Genomic DNA, 17,968 nt, shown 5'->3' with positions numbered 1-17,968 from the left:
CTGCACCTAGGGAGGAAAAATGTCCAGCACACCTACAGCCTAGGAAATGACCTGCTGGGTGGCACGGATTTGGAAAGGGATCTTGGAGTCCTAGTGGACTCCAAGATGAACATGAGTCGGCAGTGTGACGAAGTCATCAGAAAAGCCAATGGCACTTTATCGTGCATCAGCAGATGCATGACAAATAGGTCCAAGGAGGTGATACTTCCCCTCTATCGGGCACTGGTCAGACCGCAGTTGGAGTACTGCGTGCAATTCTGGGCGCCGCACTTCAAGAAGGATGCGGATAACCTGGAGAGGGTCCAGAGAAGGGCCACTCGTATGGTTAAGGGCCTACAGACCAAGCCTTACGAGGAGAGACTAGAGAAACTGGATCTTTTCAGCCTCCGCAAGAGAAGGTTGAGAGGCGACCTTGTGGCTGCCTATAAGTTCATCACGGGGGCACAGAAGGGAATTGGTGAATATTTATTCACCAAGGCGCCCCCGGGGGTTATAAGAAATAATGGCCACAAGCTAGCAGAGAGCAGATTTAGATTGGACATTAGGAAGAACTTCTTCACAGTTAGAGTGGCCAAGGTCTGGAACGGGCTCCCAAGGGAGGTGGTGCTCTCCCCTACCCTGGGGGTCTTCAAGAGGAGGTTGGATATGCATCTAGGTGGGGTCATCTAGACCCAGCACTCATTCCTGCCTTTGCAGGGGGCCGGACTCGATGATCTATTGAGGTCCCTTCCGACCCTAACATCTATGAATTTATGAATCTATAAGAACAGCAATCAAACTTGAATCAATAGTTTCAGCATAGACAACATTTTGCTACTGCTCTTCACTGGCTCTTAACTTACCAGCCTTTGAGTAGTTTGCTTTTTTTTCCCTTTTAATGATATTACAAAAGACAAAGTCTCTCTTTCGGTGCCAGCCTTTAGTTTCTTGACATGCTTGAGTCTTGTTGAAATGCTCTTCTTGTTGATCCTTTTCTCCCCATTTTTAAATACATGAAATAATGTTTTAATATTTTGTTTGGATGCTACATGACCCATATAAATCCAGTCTGTCTAACTTGTAAATAACATCACCAACAAAATACTTTATCATAGCCATACATTTATGTCCATGAATAGTTTCACTAACTTGGACAAAAATAGTGTCAAAGTTAAGGGGAGATGTGTGCTAAATTACACAGGAAATGCAGCCCCTATGCGCATTTCTTTTCCTTCATGAAAGTATTCACAGTTTCAGTTTCTGTTACTGTAGTTGATAGTCAGTTTCAGATATTAATCTCTGAAAAAAAATAGTTTATATAAGAGTATGAAGAACATAATAGTCGTTCCAGTTTAGTTTAATACCAAGATAACATGCTTTTGTCCACTCTTACAGTGGTATAAATGGATCTAAACCTCTGTAACTTTAAACTTACTTTTCTTCAATATAGATTGGACAAATGTGACCATTAAATGTGAAAAGCTGATGTGTACATAAAAGGGCAAGCCCCCTTCCCTTTTAAATGTGGCTTTAAAATGTGACCTGTGCATAGCCTAAATTGTCTTGATGTCTAAGACTTCCTTAAGTTCATTGCAGCCTCTTTTATTTGTAAGTACAATATAAAACTAAGTGTTTCAGTGTTTTTTTTTTAAATTATGCCCATTCTTAATCCCTTTCCTCTAATGAGTATAAACTTATTTTCTAATATTTTCACAGTTAGAATGATCTCAAAACCCATAGTATCATTTTTGGCTCTGTCAATAACTTATAAAATAAATCAGTATATTTCATGAAATGACGTCTCGTCTAGTCTAGACTCCAGAAATAGATTGGCCCTTTGCAAAGTGTCCTCAATTGTATTTTCTGATACGTGTTGATTTTCCTCCTGTATTTATAAATCTGCACTCTACTTTCCCAGCTGAAGCTAGATATAGATCTGATTGTTATAGATTTTTCCTCTTCTACCATTTATGGACCATTTTCTGCCAGTGACTTACAGGTTCTTCAGAGTTAGGTCAAAAGATTTTTTTTCCTCTTTTTTTGCAGCACTGTTTTTCTTTCTTCATATAACAATACTATGTCAGTTCATGCTACCTAATTTCTTTCTACATCAGCCCCCTCATTTTTTGGTACTGGTAGATCATAGCTGAAAATGCCACTTGGCATGTGCAAACCTGTTTTGCATGTCTCCTAAACCACAAAAAAATCTTTGGGTGAATTTGATATCTTTTATTAGACCAACTTAAATAGTTGGAAAAAAGATTTCTTAGCAAATAGTAAGGAGGCCAGAGGATGGGCTGGTATGCATACAAGACAGGCAATCAATGAAGATGTAAACTGAGGAGTCAGTGAGTGAGAGAGAGGTTGGGAGTGGGGGAAGAAGGGGGATGAATGTAGCACGTAAATAGTGAAGAGGTACCTGGGGAGTCAGATGTCAGGCAGGTTATAATGCATCATAAATCCAATGTCTATTTTTAATTCATGGTTTTTTTGATTGATGAAGTGAAGTTCATAGGCTTATCTGTGAAAAGTGTTTTGTAAATTCCATTTGAGGATTAGAGCTGAGAGATTGGAGAGAGAGAAAGAGAGAGAGAGTGGTTTTCTTGTGAGAAATGTGCCCCACAGGTAACTGGGTATTCTCGTCTTTGATAGATTTCTAGTGTGCGTTCATTCTGGTGCACGGTTGTTGTTTGGTCTCTCCTATGCATATTCCATCAGGGCATTTGCTGCACTAAATGAGATATATTACATTTCTGGAGGTGCAGCTGCAAGATCCAGGAATGCTGATGGCTCTGTTGTGAGGTGTTGTAATTGTGGGGGTGGTGAAGATGTGTTGGCAGGTTTTGCATTTCTTGTCATGGCATGGTCAAAACACCTTTCAGAGAAGCCCACAAACTTCTCTTCATCAGCCTCCTAGATACAGAAAGTCATTGAGTAAATATAGACATTGGATTTATGACGCATTATAACCTGACTGACATCTGACTCCCCAGCTACCTCTTCACTATTTACCTGCTACATTCATTCTCCTTCTCTCTGCCCCCACCCAGTCGGTCTCTTACCCACTGACTCCTCAGTTTACATCTTCACTGACTGCATGTCTTGCATGCATACCAGCCCAGCGGCTGGCTTCTTTACTACTCATTTCATCCAGGAAGAGAGCACACCAAGTTCAGAGGCTTCCTCAGCCTGATGAAGGGTTTTTAAACTCAAAAGCTTGCCAAGAATTTTTTTTTTCCAGCTTTTTAAGTTGGTTTAATAAAAGATATTGGATTCACCCAAAGAACCTTGTCTGACTATGTCCTTAAAGCAACATGGCTACAACCTATACTCCTATGAGCAAAAAGGTGAGTCTTGTGGTGACATCCTACATGTTCACATTAACAGTGATCTTATGAACATTTTCAGTGTTTTGTCTAGCAAAGCTTTTATCCAGTTGAGTTTTTAACCTTCTGCTACATTTTTGCTGTCATCTCGATTCTGCAACTCTTTCTCGTGCTGAGAAGTGCTTCTTGATGTGAAGATTTCCATAAATCAATAGAATTATATTCTCCTTCCAAAAATCCAGTGTAAATAGTTAATTTCTTCTTCACTTGCTCCTTACCGTGCTATGGGAATCAGCATAGAAACGTGACAGCAAGTTCACACTTAGTTGAGCTGTCTTGTGAGGTATGACTTGATCTCATATAGACTGTCCAAGACAGTTCTCAAATAAAAAATGTAGGACATCTTTAAAGCTGAAGTAAACTATCTTTTTATGTAAATAAGACAAACACTTGAATATTAATAATTAGCAAAATAAAGGGACTATATTCACTTCACAACATTTGTTACTAGTTTTCATTTATAAAAAGCAGCAGAGAAAAAACAAACTATTCTGCTGTCCCCAATTGGAATCACAACCGTCTCATTTTTTTATCAGCGTAGTTGATGTTTTTCATGCTGTATTTTAAAAAAGATAATATACAGATATCTGTATGGAAAACTTTACATCCAATTAAGAATATCATAATTAATACTATAGCTAGCTTTTAAAATCCTTTGATTCAATGGGATTTCAGAATGTAGCCTATCATGTCGTAGGATTTTTTGTTTTTTGTTTTTTACATAGAGCCTTTTAAAAGTATAAAAGAATAATGCTTATTTCTGCTTTTTTTTGCCGCCTCTTATATTTGTATCTTTAAAAAATTATAATTTTGTTAATCCATTTTTGTCTTAAATCTGCCCCAGCCATATGCTGTTTTCTTATTAATCAATAAGTTATTCCTTTCTTTAAAGAATTATATTGAGAGCCAATATTTAAAATTTCTTTTGATTTAATAAAATCATATTAAAACTGAAGATCAAATATTATATATTTGTTATCTTCACCTTTTATAATTGTATCACATCAGAAACCATATTTCAAAGTTTGGCCCTCAATATAACTCTTAAAAATAAAAGAAATATATGCATGTATACCTAATGTTGTTATGCCTTCTACTTTAGAGTTTCCAACCAGGTTGATGCATATTAAATATGCATAAGATATACATATGTACCATAACATTAACTTTGGAGGGAGCGTAACCTGCAGTTTTATGGAATACTAGGAAATTACCAAACACAGGGACCTTTTTCACTTGTTTGTTTTAATTGTTTTCACTATTATAATTTAAATGCACCTAATAAAGGAATCACTGCCTTTTGCAGCAATTTTACATAGCATGCATGATGTACAAAGGAACAACTCTGAAACAGGTGAATGTGCAGTATCTAATAGAATTAACAATATAGACTTCCATGATGTGTGACAGATTGTCACATCATGGGGTCCCCAGGGATAGCCCCTAGGCTTGACCATGCTAATCCCTCCCCATGGGCACCCTCTTTCTCGCCTGCCACATCTTGCTGGTAATTCTAATAAAATCAGGAAGCTGCCCCCAAGTTTGTACTCTGGACATGGTCTTTCATAGACATTAGGGCTGGAAAGGACCTCGGAAGATCATCGAGTCCAGCCCCTGGCCCCAAGGGCAAAAAGTCAGCAGGGGTCATAGGATCCCAGCAAGATAAGCATCCAAATTTCTCTTGAAGGCATTCAAAGTAGGTGCTTGAACCACCTTTGGTGGCAGGCTATTTCAGACCTTGGGGGCGTGGACAGTGAAGAAGTTCTTTCTTATATCCAGCCTGAAACGGTCATGGAGGAGTTTGTGACCGTTCGACCTTGTCATCCCTTGGGGTGCTCTGGTGAACTGATGTTCCCCCAGGTCCTGGTGAGCACCCCTTATAAGTAGCCATCAGATTACCCCCGAGCCTGAGCTTTTCCAGGCTGAAGAGTCCCATAGCTCTCAGCCTCTCTTCATAAGGTCTGTTTTCCTGACCTCTGATCATGCGTGTGGCTCTTCTCTGGACTTTCTCAAGCTTCTCCACATCCTTTTTGAATCGCGGAGCCCAAAACTGGATGCAGTACTCCAGCTGCTGCCTCACCAAGACTTAGTACAACGGGAGAATGACATCCTGGGATTTGCTTGAGAAGCATCTATGGATGCAAGCCAGGGTTTTGGTCGCTTTACTAGCCGCAGCATCACATTGAAGGCTCATGTTCATCTTGTGGTCAATGATGACCCCCAAGTCTCTTTCTTCCATAGTGCTAGCCAGTGTAGCACTGCTGAGTCTATAAGCATGCTGTGGGTTTTTCTTCCCAAGGTGGAGAACCTTGCATTTTTCAGCATTAACTCTCCTGGGGCCTTGCTATAGCTTGGCCTCTTGTCCTCACTGGGCTCCCCACAGCCCTGTTGCTGTGCCCCACACTGGTGCTAGGGTCTGTTCACCCCCCTGTCACTGCACCCTACATTGACGCTGGGGTCTGCTCACCCCCCCCGTTGTTGCACCCCACACTGGCGCCAGGGTTCCCACACCATAGTGGGCCCCCAATGAGGCCTCCTCTTTCCTCCAATAGCCTGAGTCTGATCCACCGGTCTATAAACAGCAAATAAAATATGAGCCCCTGGGCTATATCATAATACAAGGAGTTTAAGGGTATTCTGTTCTTTTAACAAAATCAGACTTCTCCCAGCATTAAGTGCCTTGTAGGCCAGGGTCTCTGGTGAGCTCCTGGAGTCTCTTAAACCTATCTGGAGCAGAACAGGCAGTCAAGCCTCTCTGGTGAGCTTCTTGCCTGAGAGCTCCTTACCCCTTGGCTGCTGACAGAGAACTCAGCCTCTAGTCCCAGCCCTGGGGTTTATATATGCCCAGGACCCTGCCTCTTCTTGTCAGCTGACCAGGTGCAGGTACAGGATAATTTACTCATTAGCCTGTTGTCATAGTAACCTGCACCCGTGGGCTTCTGTCTGGCATTTAGGGCCCTCTCCCTAGGCAGTTTCTGCTCTTAAAGGAGCAGGCACCTTAGTGCCCTGCAACACAGATAAATCAGTATTACACACACTTCATTCTCATGAAAAATAAACAAAATAAAATTGGGGTTAGTCATTCTTTGTTGTTATAGAAATGTTTCCTTAGCCCATTAAAAGATCTTCTTCTTTTGTTTTTCTTTGGTTGTACATTGCAGAGACATCTTCATATACTAGAATCCCAGAAGCATAAATATCACTAAATGAGCCACATTGGATACCTTTGTAAATAATTTCAGCTGCTGAAAAAAACAAAAACATTGTACACAAAGATATAAGATATTTGTGTAAGCATTACTGAAAATTATTGAATCCCTATGCATATGTGGATTATATGCATCTACATCTATAGATATACATATAGATAGACACATACACACATAGATTAAAGAATGTAATTTAGGGCATGCTTACTCATCACAAGTGTCACATGATAACTTTAAAGAATATTAGGTTATCATTAAAGTTAGCACCTCCTGGGTGCACATTCGGGGTTAAAAATGTGTGTAACTTGCATACCTATGCCCTGTTGCTAGAGGCCTGGCAGGCAAGGGCATGGCTAGGAGCTGACAAGTGCACTCTGTGCCTGTCCTGCTCACCAGATTGCTAGCAGAAACGAACACTCCCCCGCCCCCAACCCAACTCCAGCCCCTAGCACCTGAGTGCGCACACATACATGACTGTGTGCATGTGTATGTGCAGGCATATGTAATTCTAAATGCATACATGTGTGTGTATTTGGTTTGAGGAAAAATAATTGGTGTATTTGTAAATCTGATTTCGAGAATATAGTTATATACACATTTTCCTTACCTTGGTCACTGCTTGGTAACGTATGTTCAATATTAAAATATACCATTGGGAATGTAGATGGTGTAAATCAGAGTTGGCTATTCCATAATGGAACAATGGATAGGCATCAAATAGGTTACGGACTTTAGTATCTTATTTAACCTATATTTTCATTTTGATTGGCATTCTTTGAGTAGCATTATGAGTAATGCAAAGAAAAGGTTTCCATCTTAGAAGAACTTAATATTGATTTGCTTGATCGACTGCTGTTCAAATTAGTCTTCTTTGTCAAAGTGTAAACAAATAGCATGATGGATTGCCCTGTCATAGTCAAATTCAAATAAATGAAATGAGATGGTATGAAAGAATCCAGCATGAGGCATTACTTTTTTTACTCAGTACTCTGCAGGAATCTGCACAGACAGGATAGTGGGTTTAGATTTAGTTATGGTTACTGAAAAAAAAGGGTGCATCTACACATGTCATTAAGGCAGTGATAAACTCCAGCAGTTTTCACCAGAGTTTATCACAGTGCTTTAATGGCATACATTGATGCTCAAACATTTGTGGTCCAGGGTCTTGTGCAGATGTTGTGCCCAGGACTGCAGCACTTTAAGCTGGGGTGGAGCAGCCACGGGCTGGCAGGGACCCTGGGGGTGACAGTGGGGTGGGGGGAGGGGATCAGCTCCAGGAGGCGGCCTCAGGGCTGGCTGGGGCAGGAGAGTGTCCCAGCATTTGGAGCCCTATGGTTAGGCAGCAGACAGGTGCCTAGCTCCCTGCTGCCTGGGCTGACTAGGTGTAATGTACACCTGGGTCAGCATTTACAGGTGCAGTTATTTTTGCTGTTGTAGTGGCAAAAAATAGTTTGCTTCAATAAAATAGCATCTAATTTGTAGACTGTGACACTTTATGCTGCAGCAAATTAACCTCCTGTGCAGTTAAGCACATGTGCAGATGCACCAAGAGAGTCCTAGGAAGGACTGCTCAGGAGTAGTGCATTCAGTGAAAATATATGGTATGGACGATAAAGGAAACAACACAAAACACTATCTGTGTTTGAGGGCTCAAGTTTAGTATCTTGTGTATGAAGTCCTAGTTACAGTAAAGGAAATCCTGCTTTCGTTGATGTGTATGGTTAAAATGTTCTTGGTGCTCAGCAGCCCATAATTTCAGTGATTAAGCACAACTTAATAAATGGTCCCATTGACTTTAAGTGGGGTTATTTGTGGAATAAAACACTCATTTTGAAGACTGATATTAGAATGTAATTTTAATTCAAGAGATCAAATTACTAGTGTTTGTCAGAACCTATTTTCACTACTTCTACTTTCAAATGTAAGATGCACCACCATAGGGAATAACACATTTTTGTTTGTTTGTTTTGAACACATTTTCTTAGTGGTTTACCTGTTTTCTTCTTTGGGAAAACGTTGTTTCATGAAAGGCATTACTCCTAGCCATATCTTGAAAGTTCTTAGCATTTAAAATGCTATTTCAGCTGTAGTAATGGTAACAGTTAGAGAAATATTAGCATAGGCAAAGGCCAGCAGATCTCGAAAAAACTCTCTCTAAAATTAGTACTGTTTGGGTTCTTCTACATGAGACACTTTACTCCACAACAGCATAGTTTACTACACAGTAAGTGCATGCATCTACATGTGCGCATGCTTACTGTGGAATAAACCTTGCTATTCATGAGTAAATTTACTACCTGCAAATGCAAGTAGCAAATTTACTTGTGATTACTTACTATGCAGTAACTCCCATGTAGATGCCTGATGGAACAGGCTGGGAGCCTGCTGTCTGCTCAGCTCCATGATTGCGGAACTGAGCAGGGAATGGCATCTCCAGCTCCTGCCCTGCAATCGTGGAGCAGGGGCTGGGAACTGTCCCAGTCAGGGGCAGGTCCCAGCCCCATGCCCCAATTGGGTGATCAAGGCATGGGGCTTATAAAGAGTTGAATGGGTGGGGTAGGTCCCAGTCCCCTCCCCTTCATCTCTTTCCATGTCCCCTGCCCCCAACGGGGGACCAGAGGCAGGAGATCCCTGCTGCCAGGGCAAGGGAACATTGTCCCCACCCCAGCAGCAGGCAACCCTCAGGGGCAGTTGTTTTCTGGCCCAGTGCTCCCTGGCAGCCCCTGGGCTAGCACCCAAGGGGAGCCTAGAGCTCTCCCTGGTGGTGGCAGGTTAGCAAATCAGCTCCCACTTCCCTGTACATGTAGATGCCAGCCTGAGAGCGCTTACTTGTGAATAGTATACCCACAAGTAAATTGCTCCTACATCAAATGCATGTGTAAACACACCTTTGTCATGTACTCTGGTATGCATGCACTTCTCTTTAAAGATATATAAGTGTTATCTTTTAAAATTAGACTGATTAGAAAAAAAGTCTTTATTTAGCTTAACGCACAGACCATTTAAACATGAGTAGATTCTGGTCTGTCTCTTAAAACTTAGTCTTGAACCTCAGAACATGTCTATTTTACTCTGTATTGCAGAACAAGGTATGCAAATCAGATTTTTTTTTTTCGTAGAGGCTATATTTCTGTTTAATAGCATAGTACTACTCTAACTGTTCTTTAATATATGAACAAGTATGTTTTATGAATTTGCTTTACATGTTTTAGCATGTATTATATGAGAAACATTTTCTTTTTGCAGTAAAGACTTGTGGATCTAACCTTCAGGGACCCAGTGGAACTTTCACATCCCCCAATTTTCCATTCCAGTATGACAGTAATGCTCAGTGTGTCTGGGTCGTCACAGCCATCAACAACAACAAGGTAAGCTTAAAACTCAGAACTATATTTTTCTATATTTATTTTATAATATCATACACAGATTGTAATGTTTAATATTAATATGATTTATTCAATTGATCTTCATAGTGCTTTACAGACATTTAAAAAAATTGCTTATTGTTAATTATGTAAGGACAGATTAGTTAACTCCGCAGTAAAGCTCATGTGTAGATGCACCCTCTGTGTTACTATTTCTGGCCCATTCCATGGTCCTCACATAGATCCTTCTGGGGACTTAGTGATCTACATTCCAGGAGAAGAATAAAACTAAAGAAGGTGGGGAGAAGTGTGAGCAGTCCAAATATTGGGGCCGTGCTGAGTTTCAGCAGTTCTTAGGGTAGATGATAAAAGCTGGATCTATGTTAACTTAAATGTGGAAACACATATCACACTGTGGAATCCATATTTAAGTGGGTCCTATGGCTGTAGTGGGAATGAAAGTCCTTTGCAGAACATTTCTAGTGAAGCATTGCCATCAAAAACCTCCACATGGAAGGAGACTTCTGGAGCTGGATTGAAAAAAAAAAGTTTTGTTTTTGTTTATCAAATATGGTCTTAATTGTTAGTGGATCCTCCCAGATCCATGGATAAAGACTTTGTTCATGCATGCAGGAGAAACACTGATGCCTGATAAATTCAGGATAAATGCTTGGGAGGCAATGCAGAGTGTTCTTTAATGTTGCTCCTTTTCTGAGGTACCCTTTAGTATGCACTGGAATTTTGGGTGGATGAAAATAAGACATTTTAGATTTGTCCTATGAAATGATTTTTACTAAAATTTGTAGTCCTCTCCCTGTTAAATGAACACCTAATTCAGCTAATTTACATTCACACAATTAATATTCCTTAAACTTAATGAAAATTTCCATGAAACAAAGCCTTTCTTTATTAAACATAATTATTTTCTCTATATTATATTGCAGTTTTATTTTGATTAATTTTGTTTTAGATTATCCTGTAGTTACAATGTATTGAATTGTTCCTTGCAGGGTCAAAACTAAGCAGTGTTTTTTATTGAGAATTATATATTTACATAATGGGGAGGAATGATAAGAGAAACATGTCTTTATTTAAAATACAATGATTTTTCTTTTCATTTTAACTAGGGGATATAATTTTTAATGTTCCTTTTTTGGCATTTCATCACCCCTATTATCCTGTTCAAATGGCTTCTCTCTGCTTTGTGTTAAAGGGCTGTGTGTTTCTGAGAGCAGAATTTGAAATGTATGAAATACGCTTAGCAATGAATCATTGATTTTTTTGACTCGGGAGCAATCTTGCATTACTCATTAACTGTGCTGGTGCTGCTTCGGCTATCACAGAGGTGATACGCTTGGCCTCTAGGGAGGGAGAAATGGCTGTTGACTGTACAACTGGACTGCTACAAAGCTGTTTTTATCCAGTTGTGATAGTTGTCCCCTTATGATCTCTCTACCTATTTACTGTTGAAACATGCAAATTTAATGTTGTCTTGTTAGTGTACTTTCATTTCATAATAAGGTGTGCACAGTTAACCTAGACTAAGTTATGTTTTTCGCACATTTTTGTCTCATTTGTGTATTAAATATTATAATTGAAAATATAAAATCAAAACATGTATGTGCCTCTCTCCTTGAGGCAAATGAGTTCCGCATATAAGCTTCCCTGGTTTTGTATCAGTGTCTTGGGAACCTCAGAATTGGATTAAACACAGTGAACCTGTTTGAGCTCACTAACATGACATGGTGAGTTGGTACCCCTGTGAGGTGTTAGGACCTGGACTTTTGGTTGCCCAGTGACATCCAGATTAGATTTGGATTCATAAACCCAATCTCTCCAACTCTCCCTTGGAGTTAGATGCTAAATTTATTCGTTTAAAAATGGGACAGAGGACTCTGGTTTTAAAGCATGGTTGGAGCTACAAGGTATGAAGCATTTCAATTATGCTGCCCCTGCTATTTTACAACCATTCATGGTTTAGATCAGGTGGTTAAGGCACTCTCCTGTGCGGTGGCACATGAAGGTGCCTTAGCCACCTGACTACAGGCTGTCCCAAGATACGGGGTCCTCTCCCCCCTTCCTATGGAAACTTTGCCATGGGATAATCGGGAAAGAGAGAGAGAGAAGCTTTTGACAAGGAGAGGCAGCACAACTTCGGTCTTGAAACTGCTCACTTGAAAGAGGGGTACCCCAGTTCTGGATATCCAGTCTAAGTCTCATTTAGGGATTTTAGAGTTAACGCTCATTGGACAAAATGCATGAGCAATTCTTGGACCCAGGGATCACTGCCCCAATCTCCTCTCACCGAGGCGAGTGCTGTACTCACTGAGTTAAGAGTCAGACTTTTGATCTCTGGCCCAATTAATCTTGAATTCTTTTCTGTATAGTGGCACAGCTTCAAAAGGAGTGATGAGGAGTGTTGCTCCGCCTCCAGATAGATGATGAGAAGTGGTGAGAGTACTCTCCTGAGAGACAGTTTATCTGAGATTACTTCTGTTTAGGCTGACATGGGCCTAAAACTCATAATGCAAGTTCCACTGAGTTGCTTGAGCCATTTAGTGGATCTCAGCCTAGGTCCTGTTGTCTTTCAAAGATTACTCTTTGCATAAAATATAATTTCCAAAACCTTATAACTCATTCGAACCAAAACCATTTAATCAAATTATCTGGAACTGGTAAGCAATGGTTTCAGCAATAGTTAACTGTTCTGATACTAGCTTTGCAAGAAAATTGGCTTTAGTGAGAGTTTGTCTGAGAACTTTCAGATTAAAAATTGAAATATAAAGGAAAACAGGTGCTTTAACAATGCAAGCAGCCTGCAACCTTAAATATGTCACTGCTACTTGTGCTATGATCCTGACTGAGTAACATACATTAGCATTTGTGCACATTTTATATTGATCTCCCTATTCCACAAACAGCTAAGGCCAAGATCCATAGATTTGAAATGCTTACCATTTAAGCATATATTTAATTTTCTGGTGACTAGAAATAGGGTTGTTGATGCTAAAAAGTAACTATGCGTGGAAGTGTTTTATTGGGTTGTTATATGTGTTAAGGTATGTTTGGAATAACAATGTTGTGGGGAAAAAAATGGTCATGATTCTAAAATGTGGGATAATGTTGTGCCCAAATACAAATCAGGCAAGTTGAATAACCTAGGTCACCTTAAACCAAAAGCCTGATACAAGATTCAGTTAACAGGATGAACATGAGTCACCAATGCAATGCTGCAGCCAGAAAAGCAAACCAAACTCTGACATGCATCCACTAATGCATCCCAAGCAAAACCAGGGACGTCATCCTCTCACTTTACTCGGCCTTAGCGAGGCCGCAGCCGGAGTACTGCATCCAGTTTTGGGCCCCCCCACTTCAGGAGGGACATGGATTGAGAGAGTCAAGAGGAGAGCCACCCACATGATCAAAGGCCAAGAGAGCAAGCCTTATGAGGAGAGGATGTGGGACATGGGACTCTTCAGCCTGGAGAAGAGAAGGCTCAGGGGAGACTTGTTGGCAGCCTATACATATATAAAGGGTGCGCACCAAGATCTGGGAGAACAGTTTTTTTTACCAGGGCTCCCCAAGGGATAACAAGATCTAACAGCCACAAACATCTGGAAAGCAGATTTAGACTGGACATACAGTAAAATCCCTTTACAGTCCGAGTGTTCAACTCCCACCAGAGGTGGTGGAAGCACCTACTCTGGACTAATTCAAACAGTGTTTGCATGCATATCTTGCTGGGATTGTTTGACCCCAGCAGAGTTCCTGCCTATGGCAGTGGGGCTGGACGCCATGATCTTGCAAGGTCTCTTCCAACTCCCAAATGTCTATGAAATCTATGAAATAAAGAATCAATTAATAGAATGTAATTAATGCCAACCATTAATAAATAATTAAATAAATTAATGCCAGTCAGGCTTTATGAAAAATGGATCTTGTCAAACAAACCTGAGTTCATTCTTCGAAACAGCAAGTTTGGTTGATAAAGATAACTGCATACTTAGAAGCATAACACATGAACATTTGTAAAGCTTTTGATGCTGTATTGCCTGCTGGTATTTGATTAAAACATTAGTGCAATATCATATCAATTATGTTAATGTTAAATGGATTAAGAACTAGTTCACTGACAGAGCTAAAGAGAAAAATTAAAGAGACAAGTCAATGATGGGAAAATCATTGGAGGGAGGTAATTCTAATGGAGTTCCATAGGGAGGTGTAGCAGCATTCTTTGACATTTTCTTCCAGTACATTGATTAACATATAAAACCACTGCTGATCACATTTGCAGTTGACACAAAGAATGGTAAAATGGCAAATAATGTTAAGTTGAAGGAAGACAAATAGAGCATTTGTGGGATAAATTGGGGCCTTTTCCAACACAAAGCTTCAATACAACAGAATGCAAAGTTCTGTCTAAATTCTACCTAAATTTCTACCTAAAATTTAGGTAGAAGGAATTTGTATATGTCATGCCTACAGACTAAAATAGTATACCTGGAAAGTAGAGATTCTGAATAGGATCCAGGGATCATTGTGGACAAGCTGCTTATTATGAATTCTTAATGCAATTGTATGATGCAGTACCGTGGCATGGAAGATGGGCACTTGGGGCAAAGCCCACAGCAGCAGCCCGCCCTTGCCCTGCGCACAGATCCAGGGGGCACATGCCCCCCATGCTTGCCTGGAAGTGCACACAGCAGTGGGAACCACCCTGCCCCCATCCCCGTGTGCCCCTCAAATGAGCATTCTCAGCTCCATCTCACGCACTGCCCTGCCCCAGCTGGGCAAAACTTGTTGGCATCCCTTCTCTTCAGTCCCTGGGGTGGTCGCTCCATTGCTTCCCCCCCCCCCCACATTTGCTATGACACTGATATGACAAATGGGGATAAAGGGATTCTTGGGTGTACAAACAGGTGGAGGGGGTGGGCAATGAAATTATTTTTTAATTCTCTGTATGACCATGTTACGAGCAATACTGAATACAGTTTTTGATGCCACATTAAAAAAGGATATAGTAAAATTGGAAAAGGTACCGACAAGTCTTAAATATTCAAAACTGGAGAAGAAATCTTACAAAGAGAGACCTAAAGGCTTAGCTTATTAAAAAATATTATTTAGTGTTGCCTTGATTACCTTGTATAAGTACTTTCACAAGGAGAGAAATAGGATACTCAAGAGTTCTTTAATCTAGAAAAGAAGGGTATAACAAAAACTACTAGCTGGAAGATGAAGCTAGATAAATTCAAATTGGGAACAAAACCCTTTTTTTTTAATTATTGGAGCAAACTACTGATGAGGTGGTGAATTCTCCATTTCTTAATGGAGCAAGAATGTCCTTAGAGCATCCTGGGAAATATGTTTTAGTCAAATGTAAGATATGATCTAGTTAAGTTACTGGGACGTTTTCAGTCTCAGTATAAGGGTAACTATGTAAATTGCAATAACTTGTAATATACAAGAAATCTGATTTTAAGATCTAATGGAACTTTCTGTTCTTAAAGTCTATGAATATATGAAGAGTGTTCTTAATGTCCTGATGAGTGTACCCTTTACAGTCTAAGCTGTCTCTCTTATAGCAATGAGAAGTAAAAGGTCAAAAAGAAGATTTTTTTTCCCCCTCAGGGACCCGGCTGGGATTAGGAAAATCCAGATGGATGACTGAATAGGACCTGACTTCCAGTCACATATGCTTTATCCATTTGTCTCTCTGCCATTTTTAGGAGCTTCTTGATTCTTCAGCAACACAAGTTGAAAATGGAGATGCTCTCTGAGGTTATTATTTGAATTGTAGATGCAGCATTGTCTGAGTTCTCAAATATATATTTAAATAATTTATTTCACAGTGCTTTCTCCTGAACATCTGAGTGCAGCAATTGATCTATTTTTGCTGACTGCATCAGTATGTCTTTTAAAGGGAGAGGATAGTTATGCTAGTATTCAGTTGTCTGCTCCAAGATGGTCCCATCAAAGTTACTTTAATTTTTTTTTGAATGGCTATATATATTCCTAGTAAGAAAATTAAAGAGAACTAGGACACTATCAAAACTTTTCAACTTTAACCATTAAACTAGCCTAAGGCTGTGACACCTTTCTTGATCCATTGTTCATGCTAAAAATTCTACAAAGTGCTGCAGTATTAACACTGATGGGGCATATTAAGGAGTAGATAGGATTCCCACCCTCCCCACACTCCCCAAGAAAAGCCCAGAAAATCACAGCTTGCCTGGCATTAGAACATTACATGCTGGCCCAGGAGTATTATTGCAACATATATATGCTTAGCAATGCACAAAGTAAGACGGTTTTTTTTCACAATGTGGAATGAAGATATGAAGAAGTTGCCATAGAATAGAGTGATTGGGAATGGGGCAGTTTTACTACATATGCCAAGACATTGAGGGATGATGGGGTTATGTTTGTTTAGCTTATTTTGGCTCTGCTTTGGGCAGCTATCCAATTCTGAATTATCTTTCACTGATTGCTGGAAACATTTTCCTTTTGTTTTGGAGGTAATAAACAATGGTACTGTATTTACTCAAATCCAAAACAAGAATGTTTTTCCTAGTCAACATGGGCCAAGGGGGAGGGGGTTCTTATCTTGGATATTCATCAGGGCTAAAGCTGAACTGCCACCTCCCCTGGGCTGGGATGGCTCACTTGGCAGGGAAGGGGCCTAACAGTGCCAGAGGGAGGTGGGGAGGGGATAATGGGGGAGCTGCATATACAGCTAAAGGGGAGCACAGGGGAGAGTACACAGTACCCTGCTCCCCCAGTTGTGCTCTCTCCCCACTTACCTTCTACTTTGGCTCCTGTTGCTGGGAACGCCACCTCTTCTCCCTAGTTGGGCTGGGCTGGGGCTGAGCCAGGGCCTCTGTTGTTGCTGGCTGCTCTGGAGCCTTAGCAAAACTGCACAAGTAAGTGCATGCTGGAGGAGGGGAGGAGGGCAAGCAAGGTGTGGGGGTAGCATAGGGATGGGGGGGTAGGATAGGGGTTGGGGTGAGGAGTTGGGGGGAAGGCAGTAGTGGGCAGACAAAGGCATCAAAAGGGAAGCAGTAGGGCGACACATGGCGGAAGGCATGTGTTGGTGGTGACATTCTGTTAATTAGATTCTATATATGGAAAATGATAATTTATCATTTTCCATGTATATAGTTCTAATTTGGTGGGACTGAGTGGGGGGGCGGTTGGTGGGATAGGTGGGGACTGGCAGGTCCATAAGGGGGTTGGAGGGTCTGTGGCTGGATGTCAGGGAATTCTCCATTCTGGGGTGGGGAGGTTAAGAGGCTAGAGAATAGCTTGGTCAAGATTGGGGTCAGGAAAAGTACAACCCTGGGGCTAGGGTGAATGGCTGGACTTCCCAAGCCTGTGGCCTGCATTCTGAGTATGTACAGATGTTCCATAGATCAGGATAACCTCTTCTCAAGCTAATTCAGTGTACCTCCTCAGGTGAACTAAAATTGGGCTGGCATTTTAGTCTGATCTAATCTCCCTGAACATCTGTATAGTTTGGCACTTAAATTGATTTAACCCTAGTTAGGTCAATCTTAGTGTACAATGTGCACCTGCCCTGTCCAGCTGCATCTCAGGCATGGTTCTTGGTGTGTTCTCAAGACCACTCTAAGCCAGATGCACTATCTAATTTCTGTGCTTTGGCATGTGCTGAGCATTAGCGAGTGGGCAGGACACATTTCTTGAAGGTAGTTCTCAGTTCAGTACAGAGGTAGTGTACACATAGCTGTAGCCCACATCTTTGCTTTAGTGCTTAAATTCATATTAAGCAAAAAGAGCGATCTCTAAGAATTGTGTTTGACATGGTATTTCCTTCCTTATAAAACACAGAAATAGAAACTACAGTGAGGGAAAAAATACCTGTCCCAAAGCATCTCTGACAGTTTAGATGATGTGTCCAATGTTTTAAGATTTTAAAACAGAATTGTCAGTCTCAAGGATTTAGAGTCTTTGAATATTTTAAGGTCTCTTCTGTTTCATCATTTGTAACTAGTTCCCAAAAATATACAATATT

General features: G+C 40.6%; 1 protein-coding gene across 3 annotated transcripts in view; it reads left to right on the top strand.

Annotated features, from left to right (window-relative positions):
- The window catches only part of CSMD3 (CUB and Sushi multiple domains 3), a 1,313,655-nt gene that overhangs the window by 625,235 nt on the left and 670,452 nt on the right, over window positions 1-17,968 (top strand). For all 3 annotated transcript variants that reach the window (XM_025197227.1, XM_006018073.3, XM_006018072.3), the window contains one exon: window positions 9,821-9,942. In XM_025197227.1, the coding sequence (XP_025053012.1) occupies window positions 9,821-9,942 (122 nt within the window). The remainder of the gene's footprint in view (window positions 1-9,820; window positions 9,943-17,968) is intronic.

This window comes from Alligator sinensis, unplaced genomic scaffold (assembly GCF_000455745.1).
Source record: "Alligator sinensis unplaced genomic scaffold, ASM45574v1 scaffold112_1, whole genome shotgun sequence".
NCBI classification, from domain to species: Eukaryota; Metazoa; Chordata; order Crocodylia; family Alligatoridae; genus Alligator; species Alligator sinensis.
This window is presented reverse-complemented; position numbering and strand designations above follow the sequence as displayed.